At 38.9% G+C, this 17,018-nt stretch overlaps 1 protein-coding gene across 1 annotated transcript in view; it reads left to right on the top strand.

Annotated features, from left to right (window-relative positions):
* LOC124268556 overlaps nt 1-17,018 on the top strand; it is a 58,169-nt gene that overhangs the window by 17,635 nt on the left and 23,516 nt on the right. Inside the window, exons 15-20 of the mRNA XM_046703549.1 lie at nt 671-771; nt 1,969-2,129; nt 9,483-9,861; nt 12,827-12,895; nt 14,713-14,764; nt 16,869-16,936. Coding sequence (XP_046559505.1) covers nt 671-771; nt 1,969-2,129; nt 9,483-9,861; nt 12,827-12,895; nt 14,713-14,764; nt 16,869-16,936 — 830 coding nt within the window. The remainder of the gene's footprint in view (nt 1-670; nt 772-1,968; nt 2,130-9,482; nt 9,862-12,826; nt 12,896-14,712; nt 14,765-16,868; nt 16,937-17,018) is intronic.

Below are 17,018 nucleotides of genomic sequence, written 5' to 3'. Positions count from 1 at the left end.
TTCCGGTGAAAAACAACGTTTCATACCTTTTCGAATGGTCTCATGGTTGTCAGTTTACAGTAAGGAACCGATAATCCTTGCATGAATAACAAATTTCCCATCTAACCACCCCTAAATTAGCCAACTATTACGACTGTCAACAGTGTATGAAATAAAGCCCGTCCGACCGACCGAGACGGGCTAGATTTCTGACGGACGGTCTACATTTACAGCTAGCCAGCCCGATGGCCTGGTAAAAATTGTGGATGTTTCATACATGTGAGTAAATTCACCATATCTTGGTGTGTGGTCTGGTTAAATCCATTTTGGGCAGGTAACATTTTGAAGTTACCAGCCCTGATGTCGGCCTGGGTTTTGGGCTTATTTCATACACTGCTGTCAACATCTGTGACAGCCAAGCATGGTTGTACACTTGGTCCGGTCTAGTAAAGTCATATTTGGCGGTCGCGCAATTTGGAACCAGAACTGGTTCTTGAATACATGCTTGTCACCGGAAATCTGGTACCGGAAGTAAGCTGGGTCCCGTCTCGTATATAGCAAGCTGGCGCACGCAAAGGGAGCTGGTAAACAGCTTAGTACCGGAAGTAGCGCCTCGCGAGACTTACAGGCCCTATTCAGCTGTGGTATTCACTTGTACATGCTTTTCTTTCTTTCTTTTTTGCGTCTGCAGGTTTCAACAAAGATGGCGACCTGGATCCTCGCTATGTCATATATTTATCTGAGGTGGTGAAAAATATTCTCAGGTGCGGGAAGAAGAGCACGAGTGATGAGGTAATGACTAAACTACTTACGTTACAGGTTCAGAGATGTAATTTATCGATCAACAGAAAAGTTCCACATGCCATATGATGCTGGAGATTAATATTTCTCCAATGAGGTTGAAATTAGATCCGCTCACTTACCAAGGGACCCGTGAAGATCCGGGTTAGAATTGGTCTTCAACCTCCCTTCATTATCGTAAGAGGCGACTAACGGGATCGGATTGTCAGACTCGCTGACTTGGTTGACACATGTAATCCTATCTCAGATCAGACCATGATGTTTGTGTCTGGTCCAGTCTGGAACATTTATGCGTGCGAACAAAAACAAACAACATACAAAATGCGAGTGTGATAGAGTGTGTTCTAGAGTTGATGAAAGGGAATATATCGATACAACAACAAAAATCTAATAGGTTATTATTAGTAATATAATAACAATAATATATATATATGTGTGCATGTGTGTGTGTGTGTGTGTGCGCGCGCGCGCACGCGCACGCACACGCACACACGCACACACACTAATGGATTTCTATGGCGCCTGGTATCTACCTCGAAGCTGTTCAAACTTCAAAGTTAACCCCGGCTAACCGGCTAACTGGATATTATTATTGGGTTATAGGGATCACAAGACCATATGATCAAAAGAGCTATTTTGTAGCTTTCTATAAGTGGTTTTTCAGACTTTCAACCCTATAACTGAGTTTGTTAGGTAAAGGTCGAACAAGGGTGCTCTTTCACATTAATTTATTTCTATCAGGACCGAACATGGCGACTCTATAGTGCTTGCGTGACCTAATGAGCTCAACTTGAAGTGAATGAGGCTAAATTTACACGGGTATTATAAGGTCAGCTGGAAGATTAACAGTGAGTGAGCGAGTGAGTGAGTGTGACTTGCGAACGCTTTAACCGTTAGGCTTCCTCACTGCCCCAGGAAGAATAACAACGCGTTAATCAAGACATTAAGTGCAGTGAGCAATTACTAGCAACCATCTGTCGGCTTCATGATCTCTGGATGTTATCAGAATGAAGGCGTCATTGGTATCAATAAAACAGTACATTTCTATCATTATCTGTGACTACAGAGTCCAGCGTTCCCCTTTGGCATATGTCCAGCATACACTCAATATGGGTTCGGTGAATATTGAAACTAAACTTTTCCTCCGCATTGTTTATGGTAACCCAATGTAATGTTTTATGGTTTCAGAAATCAGAAAGAAAAGACAGTATATATAACACCGAGATAGAAATCGAACTCGAAAAGACAACCGAGACAGAGATACCACTACTCACTGATGCGGGAAAGGACAAAACTGTTTCCCATCTCCCTTCTCACATCAATGACGTGAAGGACGAACACAAGCCTTGACATGTTGTCAGTTGACTAGACACGTTAAGAAGGATGGTTCTTTCGGGATAGAACTACATGTATGCTGAATTCTCTCGTCAAATGTTCAGGTTTTGTCGACAAATATTATGACTTGACCAGGGTTCGATACTAAATTATGTTTCTTATTCAGCAAAAATGGATGCTCTATAATCGATTTAACATATTTTAAGAAATTAATCAGTAGCTTGTTGCCAGCTAAAATGACGTAATGTGGCCCTGGGGATTTTAGGAGTAGACATTTTAGAGGTTACGTTAAATAGAAGCGTCAAAACCATCTAGATAATCAAAATACATCTCTGTCAATGCTGGGGTCATTATCGATTTCTACTATATCATATCTATGGTTATCATATCTATGTGGGTGTATGATATCTATGTGTCAAAGAGTCCCTATGTTAATACCCGGTGTTCGCGTAATTGTGGCACTCGTCCTAAATACATGCAAAGGCAAGTCAATTTTTCACCTGGATAAAATTGGGAATATGTATGCATTTTGCCTACACGTCTACCATAGAAACATTGAAGCTAGATTATTTTTGCTAGCTACGGTATTGACTTTGCGCACGTCTAATGAATTTGTGAAAATGATATTCGTCAAATGACGAAAAGAGCTTACCTTTATCAGCGCTGTCATAACTTGTGTTCGTGATGTTATGTTGTTTTGAGACTGCCAGTGCACTTGTTTTGTATTTATACCAGCAGTTCATCCAAAGGGATGCCTTTCATATATAGAAATAAATTATTATATTGTAAAATGTCTTTTATTTTTATATCTCGTGTGCATGCGCGTGAGCGTGTTCGTGTGGTAACTTTGCAGGTTAGCGTACTGTGCATGGCGAACTAGATCAAATGTAGATTTAACCGTACTACATGGAATTTGGAACCGAACCAGCTCTAAAATGGAATCACTGTTTATCAAATCTTTGGTTAGAATAGGTAGATACCCAGCAGAATGTAGCGTTTAACAACGAACAAACATACAAATTCTGGATGTCTTAAAGGAGGCGGCTTCAGTGTTTTGAGTCGTAGATGGGAATAACGGTAAAATAAATACACACTGATTTAAAGAAAATATGGGACTGTATATGCTCAAAAATATTAATTTCGCATATTTGCAAGAACGGGTAAACCGGGATGACGTGAGCTTCCACACACCCCCACACCCCCACCCATAAAGAAAATAAAGCAAGCACGTCATTGCCAAGGTTTCGGGTGTATAACTACGTTACACATATTTTCCCGTGTTATCCTGGACACTGGAAAAGATGGTAACAAGTTTAAAGGAGAATACGAACGAAAACAAAACTTTTGATATGTTGTAAAGGATATTCTAAAAGTCACCTTCCGTGCTTAAATTGAGCAAAATGTTTGTAAAATAGCAATAAAAACACAAAAAACGTAATCTCTCGCCTATTACCGAAACACTCGACAGTTAATGAGCAGAGGGGGTATCACCTGACATGACATCATATGTGCCTGTTGCTGATGGCTTCCTCTTTGATTTACCTCACAACTTAACAGTGTCCATGGATTCTGAAGCAGTAAAACATGTTCCTGATGTCATTTCTGAAATGGATGTTTGCACCGTATCAATACAATCCCATTTTACATCTTGCAAGACAATCTTCAAGTGAAGATGAAGAAGAAGAATCAAGCGAAACGGAGGCATAAAAAACACCGCTTGAGGTCAAAATAAGTTTTAAAATAGACCATATCATTTAACAAGAATACTATTTGTCAGCAAAATGTGATACAGTTCCATCAGGCAAACCCACCCCTATAAATATATGACCAGTCCCTAACAATTATTTTTTTTGAAATGTGATTGCAGTTCCTTTTGTGTCAAATGGGTGACTGTAGGGTGCCTGGGATTTAAAAACAAAATAATTATGCTTCAGACGGGGTAAAATAGAAATTATCTGCTACAAAAATTACACTGGAATTATTTTGTTGAAAAAAACTAGGATCCTAGTTCTCATTAATAACGTATCAAGTCTCCATACAAGATCCCAGCCTGGTCGAGGAAAGATAATATTCGCGACGCAGATAAGTTATTCCCCGAAAACTGGTGAGTTATAAAATACTAGTCAGGACAATGTATGTTTCCCCAGTGTTTGGTTATGGAAATAGTTATGGTACTCGGTCATAGCCTTAGAATGACATCTTGTCAGCAATGAGAATACAGAACAACTTTCACGGCACACACTACGAACAAATAGCGAGTCTGATGCCGACGTGCGTAATTGGACAAAATGGAAAACAATGAAAGCAACAAGTACGTCATGATTTGCCGTTGTATTCGGCATTGTATTCGGCAATGTTTCAGGTAGACTGCATCATTTAGGTCTCCAAACCGAAAAGAACGTTATAGCGAAACATTTTCAAGCTCATGTTAAATCTCTTACTGATTTTGATAATATATATCTATATGGGTACCAGTCGAACTGCCCCAGCTACAAAATTACCCAGCAAATTTAGTCATTCATTCTAATTTGGTCAAATTTAATTGAAATGATTAAATATATGCCGTAAATGCATAGTTTTTGTCAACTTTGATATTATGTTCTTTATATAAACGCAGATTACAGAAACTGTTTTCGCGATAAAAACATAATAACCCAATATTTTGTAAATAAATATTGGGGTACATGTTTCTGATGACTTTATCTCTCACTCAGCAAATTATTGCAATTGTCTAGTATCCTCCTTTAAATGATATATAATGAATGATGCCTCAAATGGATCCACATCACACCGAAGACACATCTAGATGATTTTTTCCAGAAGTTGTTGATTCTTTGTACAGTTATTTCAAATATGATCACAACATTGAAGTATGGGTACGAAAAAGCAATACAATATTTACTTGAACACTATCTCTTTAAAGGCGATACGTTAAACTTCTTAATCAGTTTACATCATCGGGCTAAACTCTAGAAACATCTTTGAAATAGACTCGTCACTGACAATTATGCAGATATGCTTCATCACGCGCAGACCTTTGAATCGCTCGAGTTTCAGATGAAGTCTTCAGATTCGACACATGCATAATGATATAGTCAGTCACGCAGGTGTTTCACATTCTGCCTGCTTGAAGACGGCTTTGGTAGGTGAGTATTCTTATGATAACAGTTTGCATTGTCAAGGTACGATTAACTAGAGATGTGGGACAGTTGTTGTTGTTTGTAGGAAAGTGGTAGTGATACTGGCAGTTTCAGTTGGAGTCAGTCTTATTAAAATCTGATCTTCACCTCGATACACCTCCCGGTGAAGTTTTGAGAACACCTTCAAATCCGGTCGCAGGGTACGAACGAACGACCTCATTTCTGACCTCCGTGGCATCTACACCAAAACGTGAGTACCATGGTATGTGACTGACTCAGGAATCCATTCGCCCTCCTTTGTGATATTGCTTCTTGACCTTCTATTGAGGGGATCTCAGAGACCAGATTGTCTCGGTGAATTTTATGAGAGATCGTTATGAGATTACCTTTGAGTAATAGCCAGCGGATGTAGCTTTAAGCACCGGCCAGTGAAATAGCATAAATAGTTGTTATGAGATGTAAAATGATGACGTCGAAGTGTGACAAACTTGAAATTTGCATCTGTTGTTTACACTTTCATATATGTCGGTCTGCTCAGAGGGATTCTTGTGTAGAAGAATGGGGTCACCCCAAAAGGTCAAAATGCTCTAGAGTCATATCATTCAAAGACATTTTTTATATATTTCTAAAGGACTTGGTTTTACTTACTTTCATAATTTCTTTCATGATTTCTGTTGAGTTTGTATTTGAGGAAATATGTATTAATGACGATTTGACAATACTGTTAATCATAGTTTCCCTTTCCTCAAAATGGAACATTGATGCTCAAAATGTCAATCACTGGATTATCTGGTTCTAGACCATTATTGACACGCCGCCGTCATATAGCTGGAATATTGCTGAGTACGGGGTTAAACAACAAACCAACCAATCATCCCCAAGACAGGATCACTCAAGAGTAAAATTTAGGGTTCGTGACTTTAACCTAGGACACTGGTGTAATTGGTGCGAACAATTTCTCGTAAAGTATGATGTGTTTCCAAGTAATGTTCTCTCGGGCAATAGTTCCATGGTTCACAGATTAATATTTTCACATCTAACGATGGATTCCTGCTTTCGACTGATTCCATGGCCAAGTCAAGGCCAAGGTTCTAAGGCCAACATTGTTTTTAAGGAACTGATGTCTGGTAGATATATGTGTCTCTTCATAACTGTGATTGAAAGTAAATATAACATTTGAACCGATAACGCTTTTGCGTCTAAGGAAATGAGCTCGACTAAGAAACAAAAACGGTTGGTACGGCTTTGTTGTCCTTATTGCAAGTGCGATTCACAGTTGTATGGACACTTATTTGCAAATCGATTATTTAATATTCTATCAACATTTATTCGTCATTTTCCCTTTAAAAAGTTATATTTTTAGGCTTGCAAAAGGAACCTTTTATTAGCGAATTTGCAAGTTTTGAAATGGTAACTATATTGTCTCAAAAACATACTTGTATATCTTATGAGCGAGTGAATATAGCTCTACGCCGCTTTAAGCAATATTCCAGCAATATCACGGCTGGGGACACCAGAAAGGGGCTTCCCATCGTACCCATGTAGGGAATCGAACCTGTGTTCGGCGTGACGAGCGAACGCTTCAACCACTAGGCTACCCCACCGCTTGTTACATTTCGATGTGATGATGATACGATGATCAGCTTGTAAGAGTAAGACGTGAAAAAGTCCATGTATACCTCTTGATGGTTAGGGTAAGTACATGTCAGTCCAGATTTGAGGAGGTCATTATGCGACGATGTCGCATTGGCCATACGCGTTATACTCACAAATACTTGTTAAAAGGTGAAGATCCTCCGTTTTGTATCCCTTGTGATGAGAGAATCACGGTCAAGCATGTCCTTCTTGACTGTGTTGAATTCTCCATCATAAGGGATAAATATTTCAATTTGAAAACAGTTAAGGATCTTTTTACCACTGTTAATTTTCGTTTAATTATTGTTTTTTAAGAAATTGATTTAATTGATGAATTCTGATTAATATGATCTGTAGATAGATGTATTTTAATGATTTGTAGTTTAGATTAGTAACTTAGATTGTTGGTGGCTGTACCCTCAATGGGGCTTAAAGGATTGTAAAATTATTGTCCTCCTGAGAGGGTACGTAAGTCCCGAAACATTTAAAGTAAATTTGAACTTAGTAGAATTTTTGTTATTTTAAATTATGGCTAACTTTCCTACAATCGCCAGTGGCTGAAGGGGTGTTGTAAATCCAGCTAGGGTCCATGCAGGTAGCAAAGGTACTGTAAGTCCCCATGGTCCCTAGTATGGTGATCTACCTTCAGTTGTTGGTGATCTCTTGCCCGTTTTTAAATATTATTGTATATATACACATACATACACACATGCACACATACACATACATATATACATACATACATACATACATACATACATACACATACATATATATATACATGTGTTGTTACATTTATATATACATATATATATTGTATTTTTACATACAAAATTTGTTTACTTTCACAGTGACATGCTAGTTTTAATTATCTATCTGCGATAATCTAGTTATTTTACTGTCCTTCGTCGACAGCTTTTTTTATGATTTGATTGCATTTATTATGAATTTGTAATTTGTTAAAGTAACGATATGGTGAAACATTGCCGATGTGACTATAAATCTTAACTCACACACTCACTAGGGTTAGTACTGCGCACTGATTTTTATTATTGTCATATGATATCATATACTGGAGCCAAATGGGAATTTTGTTTTTATTGTAATATGCTTACTCTTATCAATGTTTCTGTGAACCGTAAATGTAGATACATTTAAAACGCAACTTTTTAAAAGTTACAATTGATATTAGCGCCCTGAATATGAGTCTCAATACCTCTGCTCGTGGATTTAAAGTAAGTGGTAGACGCTTAAAACTGTTTGGTTTTCTTGAAACTAAACAGGCAACGTATAATACAAGTACTATTCAACTGGCTATTAAACCAAACAAGCACACTCATTCACTAGGCACAGTTTTGACACTTCAGAGTCTGTTAATCATCATCTTACACACAATTGGTACCAATTGTTCAAATGGTTCTTAAACCAAACACACTCACTCCCTGGGGCCATTATGGGCATTTCAGAGATCATCCAGCAAATCTTCGAAGACAATCGGCACCAGCAGTTCAAATGGTAGTTATTCAAAATACACTTTGGACACTTCAGAGACCATCCGTGGCCTCCTTAAACACAATGGCCACCAACAGTTCCAGTGGGTGTTAAAAAATACGCTCGCTCACTTGGGACATTTTGACACTTCAGAGACCATTTATCATCTGCTTTAAATCAAATGGGCACCAACAGTACCGATGGACGTAGAAAATACACTCATTTGGGACAGTTTGGACACTTCAGAGACCACCCATAGCTGCCTTAAACATAATGGGTACCAACAATTCCAGTGGTCGCTAGACCAAACACACTCACACATTCACGGGGGGACATATGGACACTTCAGAGACCATCCATCACCTTTTTGAACACAATCGGCACCATCAGTTCAAATGGCAGTTGCTGAAAATAAACTCACTCACTTCAGTCATTTTGGATACTTCAGGGAAATAAGGCCTTTCCTCTTTGAACACACTGGCACCAACACTCTCTCACTGGGGACATTTTTGACACTTCAGAGTCTATTAATCATCTTTGTAAACACAATGGGTACAATTATGGGCACATCAGAGATCATCCATCACCTCTTTGAACACAATGGGCACCAACAGTTCAAATGGAAGTTACTCAAAATACGTTCACTCACTGGGGTCATTTTGGACACTTCAGAGACTACCAATCTCCTTCTTAAACACAATGAGTACCAAAAGTTTAAATGGGTCATTAAACCAAATACAGTTGGCATTTTGGACACTTCAGAAACAACCCATCACCTACTTAAACACAATGGGCACCTACAGTTCAAATGGTCCTTAAACCAAACACACACACTCACTCACTGGGGTCATTTTGGACACTTCAGAGACCACTATATACACAATGGACACCAACTCTTCCAAAGGCCGTTAAACCAAATAGATTGACTCACTGGACACATTTTTGACACTCCAGAGACCGGTTATCATCTCCTTGAACGCAATGGGTACCAATATTATTTGTTCACATGACCGTTAAACCCAATGCTCAATCACTGATGTCATTTTGTACACTTCAGAGACGGAACCCACCATAAGCATCACATGATTCTCCCTTGCAAAGGTTCATTTGGCACGATAGCAACAGAAATCGAATTACAATGGTCAGCCGCCACAGCTTCCACATCGTCGACTACGTGGTCTTCGGCGCCACCGTCCTCATCTCACTGGGGATAGGACTCTACTTTGCTCTGTCTGGTGGACGCCAGAAAACAACGGCCGAGTTTCTGGTCGGCGGTCGTGCTATGAAGTTTCTCCCCGTGGCCTTGTCGTTGATGGTGTCGTTTGAGTCGTCGATCATGATGCTGGGCATTCCTGCTGAGGTGTACGTGTACGGGGCTCAAGTCTGGATCGGAATGTTCGGCTGGTTGACGGTGCTTCTCCTCACCAACAGAGTTCTTGTACCAATGATTCACCCACTGAAAATCACCAGTGCTTATGAGGTATGGCTGTGTCTAGATTTGGGTAAACTTAGGTGAGTGAGGGAGTTTAGTTTTACGCCGCACTCAGCAATATTCCAGCTATATGGCGGCGGTCTGTAAATACTCGTGTCTGTACCAGACAATCCAGTGATCAATATCATGAGCATCGATCTACGCAATTGGTATACGATGACATGTGTCAACCAAGTCAGCGAGCCTGACCATCCGATCCCGTTAGTCGAAACTTGCGACTAGTATTGATTACTGAACATTCTAACCCGGAACTTTAAACTTAAAGGAACTTTAAACTGGCATCGTTATAAATGTCAACATTATAAACATCGATCAAAGGATTAACCGATAACACGCTGATTGATTAATTACTTTTATCTTACACAGCGGAATTGTCAAAGGTAGTGTTTATGTATGTAGATTTACTAATCTATACTGAATACACTCTGTCGTGTCGGTGTCTGCGTAAAACAACGTCCTTCTTTCAAAGGATTAACCGGCAATACATTGATTGATTGCCCATTATTGGCTAACTAAATTACTGTTTTAAAGAAAGGCGGACATTATGCAATTAGTTGCCAGGTGTGCTATCTTGGGTGACCAATGAGACTATACACCAATACCTGAAAAGATTTATCACTTTTCGTATATTAAACTGTTAAAAGACACATCATTTGGAACAGTTTTGTGGATATTGATGGATACATTCCTCGAACAAGGTAATGGCCTGATATTGTTCCTATAACTTTAATCTGTTTTAATTTTAATATTTGCATTTTGATTTTATTCATTTGTCGTAGCATTCAACAGAATCATTGTTTTCGCCGTGAAGTGTAATGAGTCAGACAACATGCACTAGGGTGTGTGTGCGAATTATGATTCACATTGGCAAACTATAAAATGTCTAGATATTACAGTTCTGTTATAAATTCACTATAAGTATCAGCAGATCGTCTGCTTTTTATTTAGTTTCAAAATGCATACAAGTATGATAATAAACTAATTAGGATTATAAGACCAAATATAAAGACGCACATTGACTAGTATCTACATACTGGTGAGTGGACATTAACCATGGGAATGTAGCAAGAAATTTATCGCGCAGTATTGTGACTTCGACCCCCACCTCGCTTCCGTGGAAGAAATCGTTATGTTATAAGTTGTGTCATGCAAAATCCGTTTGGTTATGATTCCAATACATATTTAACTACGAGTAGAAAGTAGTCTTGATTATCTAACTTGATGAAAACAAACTATAATCTCATTAATTCTAACAGATTTTTTTTATTTTTAAAAATGGCGGCGCCCTGTCGGGAACATCCGCCAGTCTGAGGATAAATGGTATTTAGGTTTGTTTTCACCGAGTTACAAAATCAAAACTACTTTCTACTGGTAGTAAAATATGTATTTTATTGATGGCCAATAGGATTTTGCATGACATAGCGTATAACATAACAATTTCTCTCGTGGCAGCGAGGTGGGTGTCAATATAATACTACTTACAATATTATTGTTACTTCGACCACAACCTCACTTCCGAGGAAGAAATCGTTATGTTACAAGTTGTGTCATAGAAAATCTTTATGGTCATCAATCATATGCATATTTTACAACAACTAGTAAGTAGTTTTGATTCTTTAACTTCAGTGAAGCGATCTGAACACAAGTAAGATATCGTTTCAGGCTTCCACAACGCTCGCTTCGCACTCACAAACATAACCGATTTAGCACGAACTGCGGGGTCCTGTGGAAATCTGTGCATGGGGACACCATCGCCCGACCCCTAGGAGCAATTGACGACAAAGCAACGATTCAAAATGATGAGCGCGCTACACATTTTCTATACAACTAACTGAAAATCGTTCCTCATATGACGTCACTGCAGTGCTCTGGCGACAGAGTTACGTAACCTGTCTGTGGTTTCGTTGGCGGGCGAGAGAGAAGCAGGCGACTTTTTGGCCACTTTTAATCGCTCGGTATTAATTAACCACAAGTTTTTAAAGAATAAATTTGGTGTTCCGCATAAGACTAACCACAAATCTTTCATATGTAATGGTTAAAAGAGTAACAAAAAACAAAGTTTAGTGGTTCTTTAAGAAATGGGCACAGCATTTAGAATTCGTTGCAAACAAGAAACGATTGTTCCTTACTTAATTATTTTGTCAGCTTGGCAAAAAGTACCTTTATTTCTATTTCTCAGGATATTAGGACCCGTGGAGATCTTCAGAAAATCATGATTGTCGTAAGAGGCGACTAACAGGATTGGGTGGTCAGTCTCGTTGGCTCGGTTGACACGTCATCGTATCCCAATTGTGTAAACCATGCTCATGCTGTTGATCACTGGATTTTATTGTATGACAAATGGTATCTAACAGACACTCGTGTACATGTAGTAGTCTCTTTAAGGTACTCGAACCGGATTTAAGGGCAGAATATGTACATGTCTACACTAACACTGAAAATACAATATATACACTGTATACAGCGAGCGCGTGTAATGACTCTGATATTTGCAGATTTACATTTTAACGAGTCTCTATGTTGATTGGTCATTTGAAGCCCATGGGCATTTTGCCAAAATTGAGATTCCTTGTACATGGCGTCACAAATAGATTACGTCACAAACTAATTACATGACGTCATCTGACCAATGGCCCACATTCAATGAAATTTCTCCGTAGAATAGCCATTGCATATAATTATCCTTTGTATTCTCGCTTGAAATGTCAATGAGTAATATGTAACCGACTCGGATTTCAGTGTTACGGATTATCTGTCCCTCGTGAATAGAAGTTGTTAATTAAGCCAAACAATACTCATATATAAAATTAGAAAGTTCATCGCCAAAGGCTCGTAATTAATACTGTTCCTTATCTGGTGACAGATAATCAATAATATCTTGTGTCACGTCGGTAAATCCTCCAATAATCCTTCAATAATCTTCCAATAATCACAACTGCTTGCATTGTTTCAGTACCTTGATGGCCGTTTCAACTCCCGCGCCATTCGACTTATTGGGACGACCCTTGGAATATTACACTATGTAAGTGTGAAACAAATCTTAACATTACTCTCTTTGTATATTTAGTGTTAGATGTTTGGCTTATAAATAATGGGGTTTGAGGGGTTTTGTAAATGTGCATATATTGTCATTGTTGTTTTCTCATGTCTTAAATATTGTGTTCTTATGTTCTGAACTCTGATGTACACACAATTCCCTTTCGGGCAATAAAGCATTATCTTATCTTATCCTAAGTTACGGTATTTCCCGTACTGACAGAAATGTAATTGCACAAAGACACTGTGGAGCACACTCTACTAACAAGGTGACACTTTAACTAATTAGAGCAGTCGGTGGCCTATCATGGACTTGTAACTTTCTTCAGTTAAAAGTGATTACTATCCATCTTTATACCCGTGAAGATCTGGGTTAGAATTGGTCTTCAGCACCCAGTTGTTGTCAGGGCCTGGCTCCGAATGTGAAGTGTATCTGAGTGAGTGAGGATGGTTTTACGCCGCTTTTAATAATATTCCAGTATTATCACGTCGGCGGACACAGAAAAGTGCTTCACGCATCGTGCCCATGCAGGGAAACGAACCCGGGTCTTCGCAGCATTAACCACTAGGCTACCCCACCGCCCCAAAGTGTACCTGACAAGGATGGTATTGATCGCTGTTACTTTCCGGCCACTGTTACTGGTCAAGTTTATATCATTCGTTCAGCGAGTTTCTTTCTCAATGCACATGTTAAGGATTCTTTTTCATTCAAACAGGTACTTCAGAATTTAATTAAAATTATAATTTAATTAGAATTAAATGTCATAGTGTACAACCACCAGTACGTTCAGGGAGTTGTCGGTTAGTCCAGTTGTCAGTGTGGTCGCTTGCCACACAGACGTTCCGTGTTCAGTTCCCTGCTCATCACGGGTAGTTTTACAGCGCCATGACAGGCTTTTCTACTATAGAATTGAGACAAAAACAAAGACAAAAACTTTTAAGAAAAGACAGAATTTTTCTTTGAAAACGGTTTAGTGAAAGGGAGATAACCCAAACAAAATATTGAAAACATTCCCTGTTAGCAAATGCACATCGATCAGTGCGATGGCATCAGTAATGGGACGGTGAGTATATTAGTGGCCAAAGCAGTAAGACTCGATATGAGTAGGACTCATTTTTCAGAACTGACTAAAAATTGACAAACACACACACACGTACACGGAAACGCACACGCAGTGTTAGTCTTGCACAAATCTCAAACGAAATAATTAAATAGTTTAAATGATAATTTCTAAAAAATATAAAGAAAAAGAACACATAGTCCTCTAACAGACTAGCGTCCTTAGATTGTATTGTCCGATTATCTAGACTTGCCTCTTTAAAGGGAAGATAGTCACCATATTGCTGAAATACTGCCGATGTGACTTTAAATATTAACTCACTCACTTTAACACGTTGACTGCCACCACGAGTATACTCATAGTATCAATTCTAGCCGAATTTGCCACTACGAGTTGTCTCGTAGCTTTATCAGTGGTATGTTAAACAAGTTTCACATGTTGGCAAAAGGGGCACAAGAAGCAATCGTCTCCTGGCGGTAACAAAGAACGCCAGGAGACGTTTGTTTTTTGTGCCTATTTAAATACCACTGATGTAGCTACGAGATAACTTGAAGTGGCAAATTCGGCCAGAATTGATACTACGATTATACCCGTGATAGGCAGTCAACGTGTTAAAGAGTAGAACAACTATACATCCATGGGCTTAGTAAGCAGTACAGCCTTGGAGCAAAAGCTTACCCAATATGTTCATAATGAACCTAAAGTCTGTGAATAATTGACGATGGTGTGTTCTTTGTTTAAGATATTCTACATGGGTGTCGTGTTATTTGGGCCAGCTATTGCAATCGAAGCGGGTGAGTATGTTAAGGGAGCGCACCTGTTGCGGCAAGTTGTTGGGTGTTTTTCTTTATTATGATATGGTAAACATTAGGGGTGGGTATTGCAGAGAATTTTCATATTGCGATATATTGCGATGCGGAAGCATATATTGCGATATGTATTGCAATATATTGCAAGGATTATTTTTTTAACAAAAACTACTTATAATCGAGTTAATGCTTGATTATAAGTCAAAACACAACAAAATCACTATGATTGATTAACAGTTTATAAAAACTTTTAATCATGACAAAATAAAAATGTAATTAACATTTGGCACTAATGAAACAGGGAAAAGAACAATTAAAAAAACGGAAATATCCGAAGATTTCCGAGTGTTCCGAATGCATGTCAAAATACCGGTTTTCGATCAGTGTATCGCAATACGTATCGTTTTCGTGTCTGAATAGGTAAATACCGGTAAACCGGTTATATTGCGCAGCCCTAGTAAATATATCTATGTACATCATAATATTCAGTTCGGGGTCCTTTCTTCTTGCACTTATAAAATAAGAAATACCAATTTTAGATCTCAGCAGCATAACGAACTACGGGGGAAAAGAAAGTTTACATTTGAAGAATGGATTTGATCAAAAACTTACAAACACCGTTAAAACGTTACTGGGTTGAAAACAGTCGCCAAAACATTACAAACTATGAGTATCACACACAACTGTGATAATCGTATCAAATGAATAAAAGACTATTGTTTCGAGCTGTTTCTTTATTGAACAGTAATCAGCGTTGTCCTGTAGTGTAGTTTTAGCATGCGATAAATCATTGTTACAGAGCCTGAAGGAAGGGTCGGGGTCGTTTAGTCATATCGGTCGTGTACAAGGTTCAGTTTTATAAACGTTCGAGTTTTGATATCGCATTCCGAATTTTGCGCCTTGGTCATTGCAGACAGTTGTAGTAATAGTGAGTGAGTGAGTGAGTTAGTTAGTTGGGGTTTAGCAATATTCCAGCAATATCACGGCAGGGGACACCAGAAAAGTAATAATATATATGTTGTTAGAGACGAGTGGTTGTTTTGTTGTTGTTCAACGCCACACTCATATACCAGCTATATAACGTTGCCTGGTGATATTCGCGTCGAGACAGGCTAGTGGTTAACGTGGCGCAGTGTGAAGCCAATTTCTTGTTTTCTCTGGAATATTGAAAGACCGCCATCAGCCAAGACACAACGCCTGACGTCCCCTCCGTCTGTGCCGTTGGCGTTCTAACCCGTCACCGGGCGGTGGGGTAGCCTTGTGGTTAAGGCGTTCGCTCGTTCGATTCCCTACGTGTGTACAATGTGTGAAGCGAATTTCTGGTGTCCCCTGCCGTGATATTGCTGGAATGTTGCTAAAAGCGACGTAAAACTAAACTCACTCACTCTAACCCGTTGTCACTGCGGCGTTAATTCCACGCGTAAAGGTTGAGCTATTTAAAACAATTGTTTAAGCAATATCATCAAAATCATGATACGAGAGATTCCCCCAAACAATTTCGCACTAGGTGAATAAAGCACTGAAGCTTCTAAATTCTCTAAAGGATTACTATCTGATATCTATTTCTCGAAAATAGACACAAATGGGCAGTTGAGAATGTACATATAGGTCGCGTTAATATTGTTCATGCTCTTTGAGTATTGATCCAGCTGGTTCAGAACATCAAGGTATTATTGTACAAAAAGGTAGCTCTATCAAATTGATATTAGTGCCCTCAAAGGTTTTCTCATGTTATGGTCAAATGTCCGAATAAAAGAGAAAAGAAACGAAGCTTAATCGTTTTAGATAGCTGACACCTGATTGGCTCAAGAGCCTACGGATCGAATATTGAGATGTGGCTCACAACACAACCTCCTACGGGTGTGTGTTATTGAAGTTAAAGATCGGATTTTAATGTGATTTGCAGTTTAAGCACTGTAAACATAAACCCAGGCAATTACAAATTAAAGTAACTATTTGAGACATGTTATGTAGGGTTGCGTATGAAACGTGACGCGGAAACGGATTAAGATCAGAAGACTGTACAATTGTAATTGAATATCACCCAGTAAAAATGTTCAAACAATTATGTGCCACATTCTGATTTCAGTGACTGGATTCCCTCTGATTTGGTCCATAATACTGGTTGCATCAGCCGCAATAATGTATACGTCTATGGTACAGTATTGAGCCTATCGCATGTTGACACCGTCACTAGCATCCTTCAAAGATCCGGGTTAGAATTGATCTTCAGTCACCC

The sequence above is a fragment of the Haliotis rubra genome, unplaced genomic scaffold (assembly GCF_003918875.1).
Source record: "Haliotis rubra isolate DU_JTF1 unplaced genomic scaffold, ASM391887v1 Scf139, whole genome shotgun sequence".
Taxonomy (NCBI): domain Eukaryota; kingdom Metazoa; phylum Mollusca; class Gastropoda; order Lepetellida; family Haliotidae; genus Haliotis; species Haliotis rubra.
The sequence above is the reverse complement of the archived record's forward strand: the minus strand, read 5'-3'. Positions and strand labels throughout refer to the sequence as shown.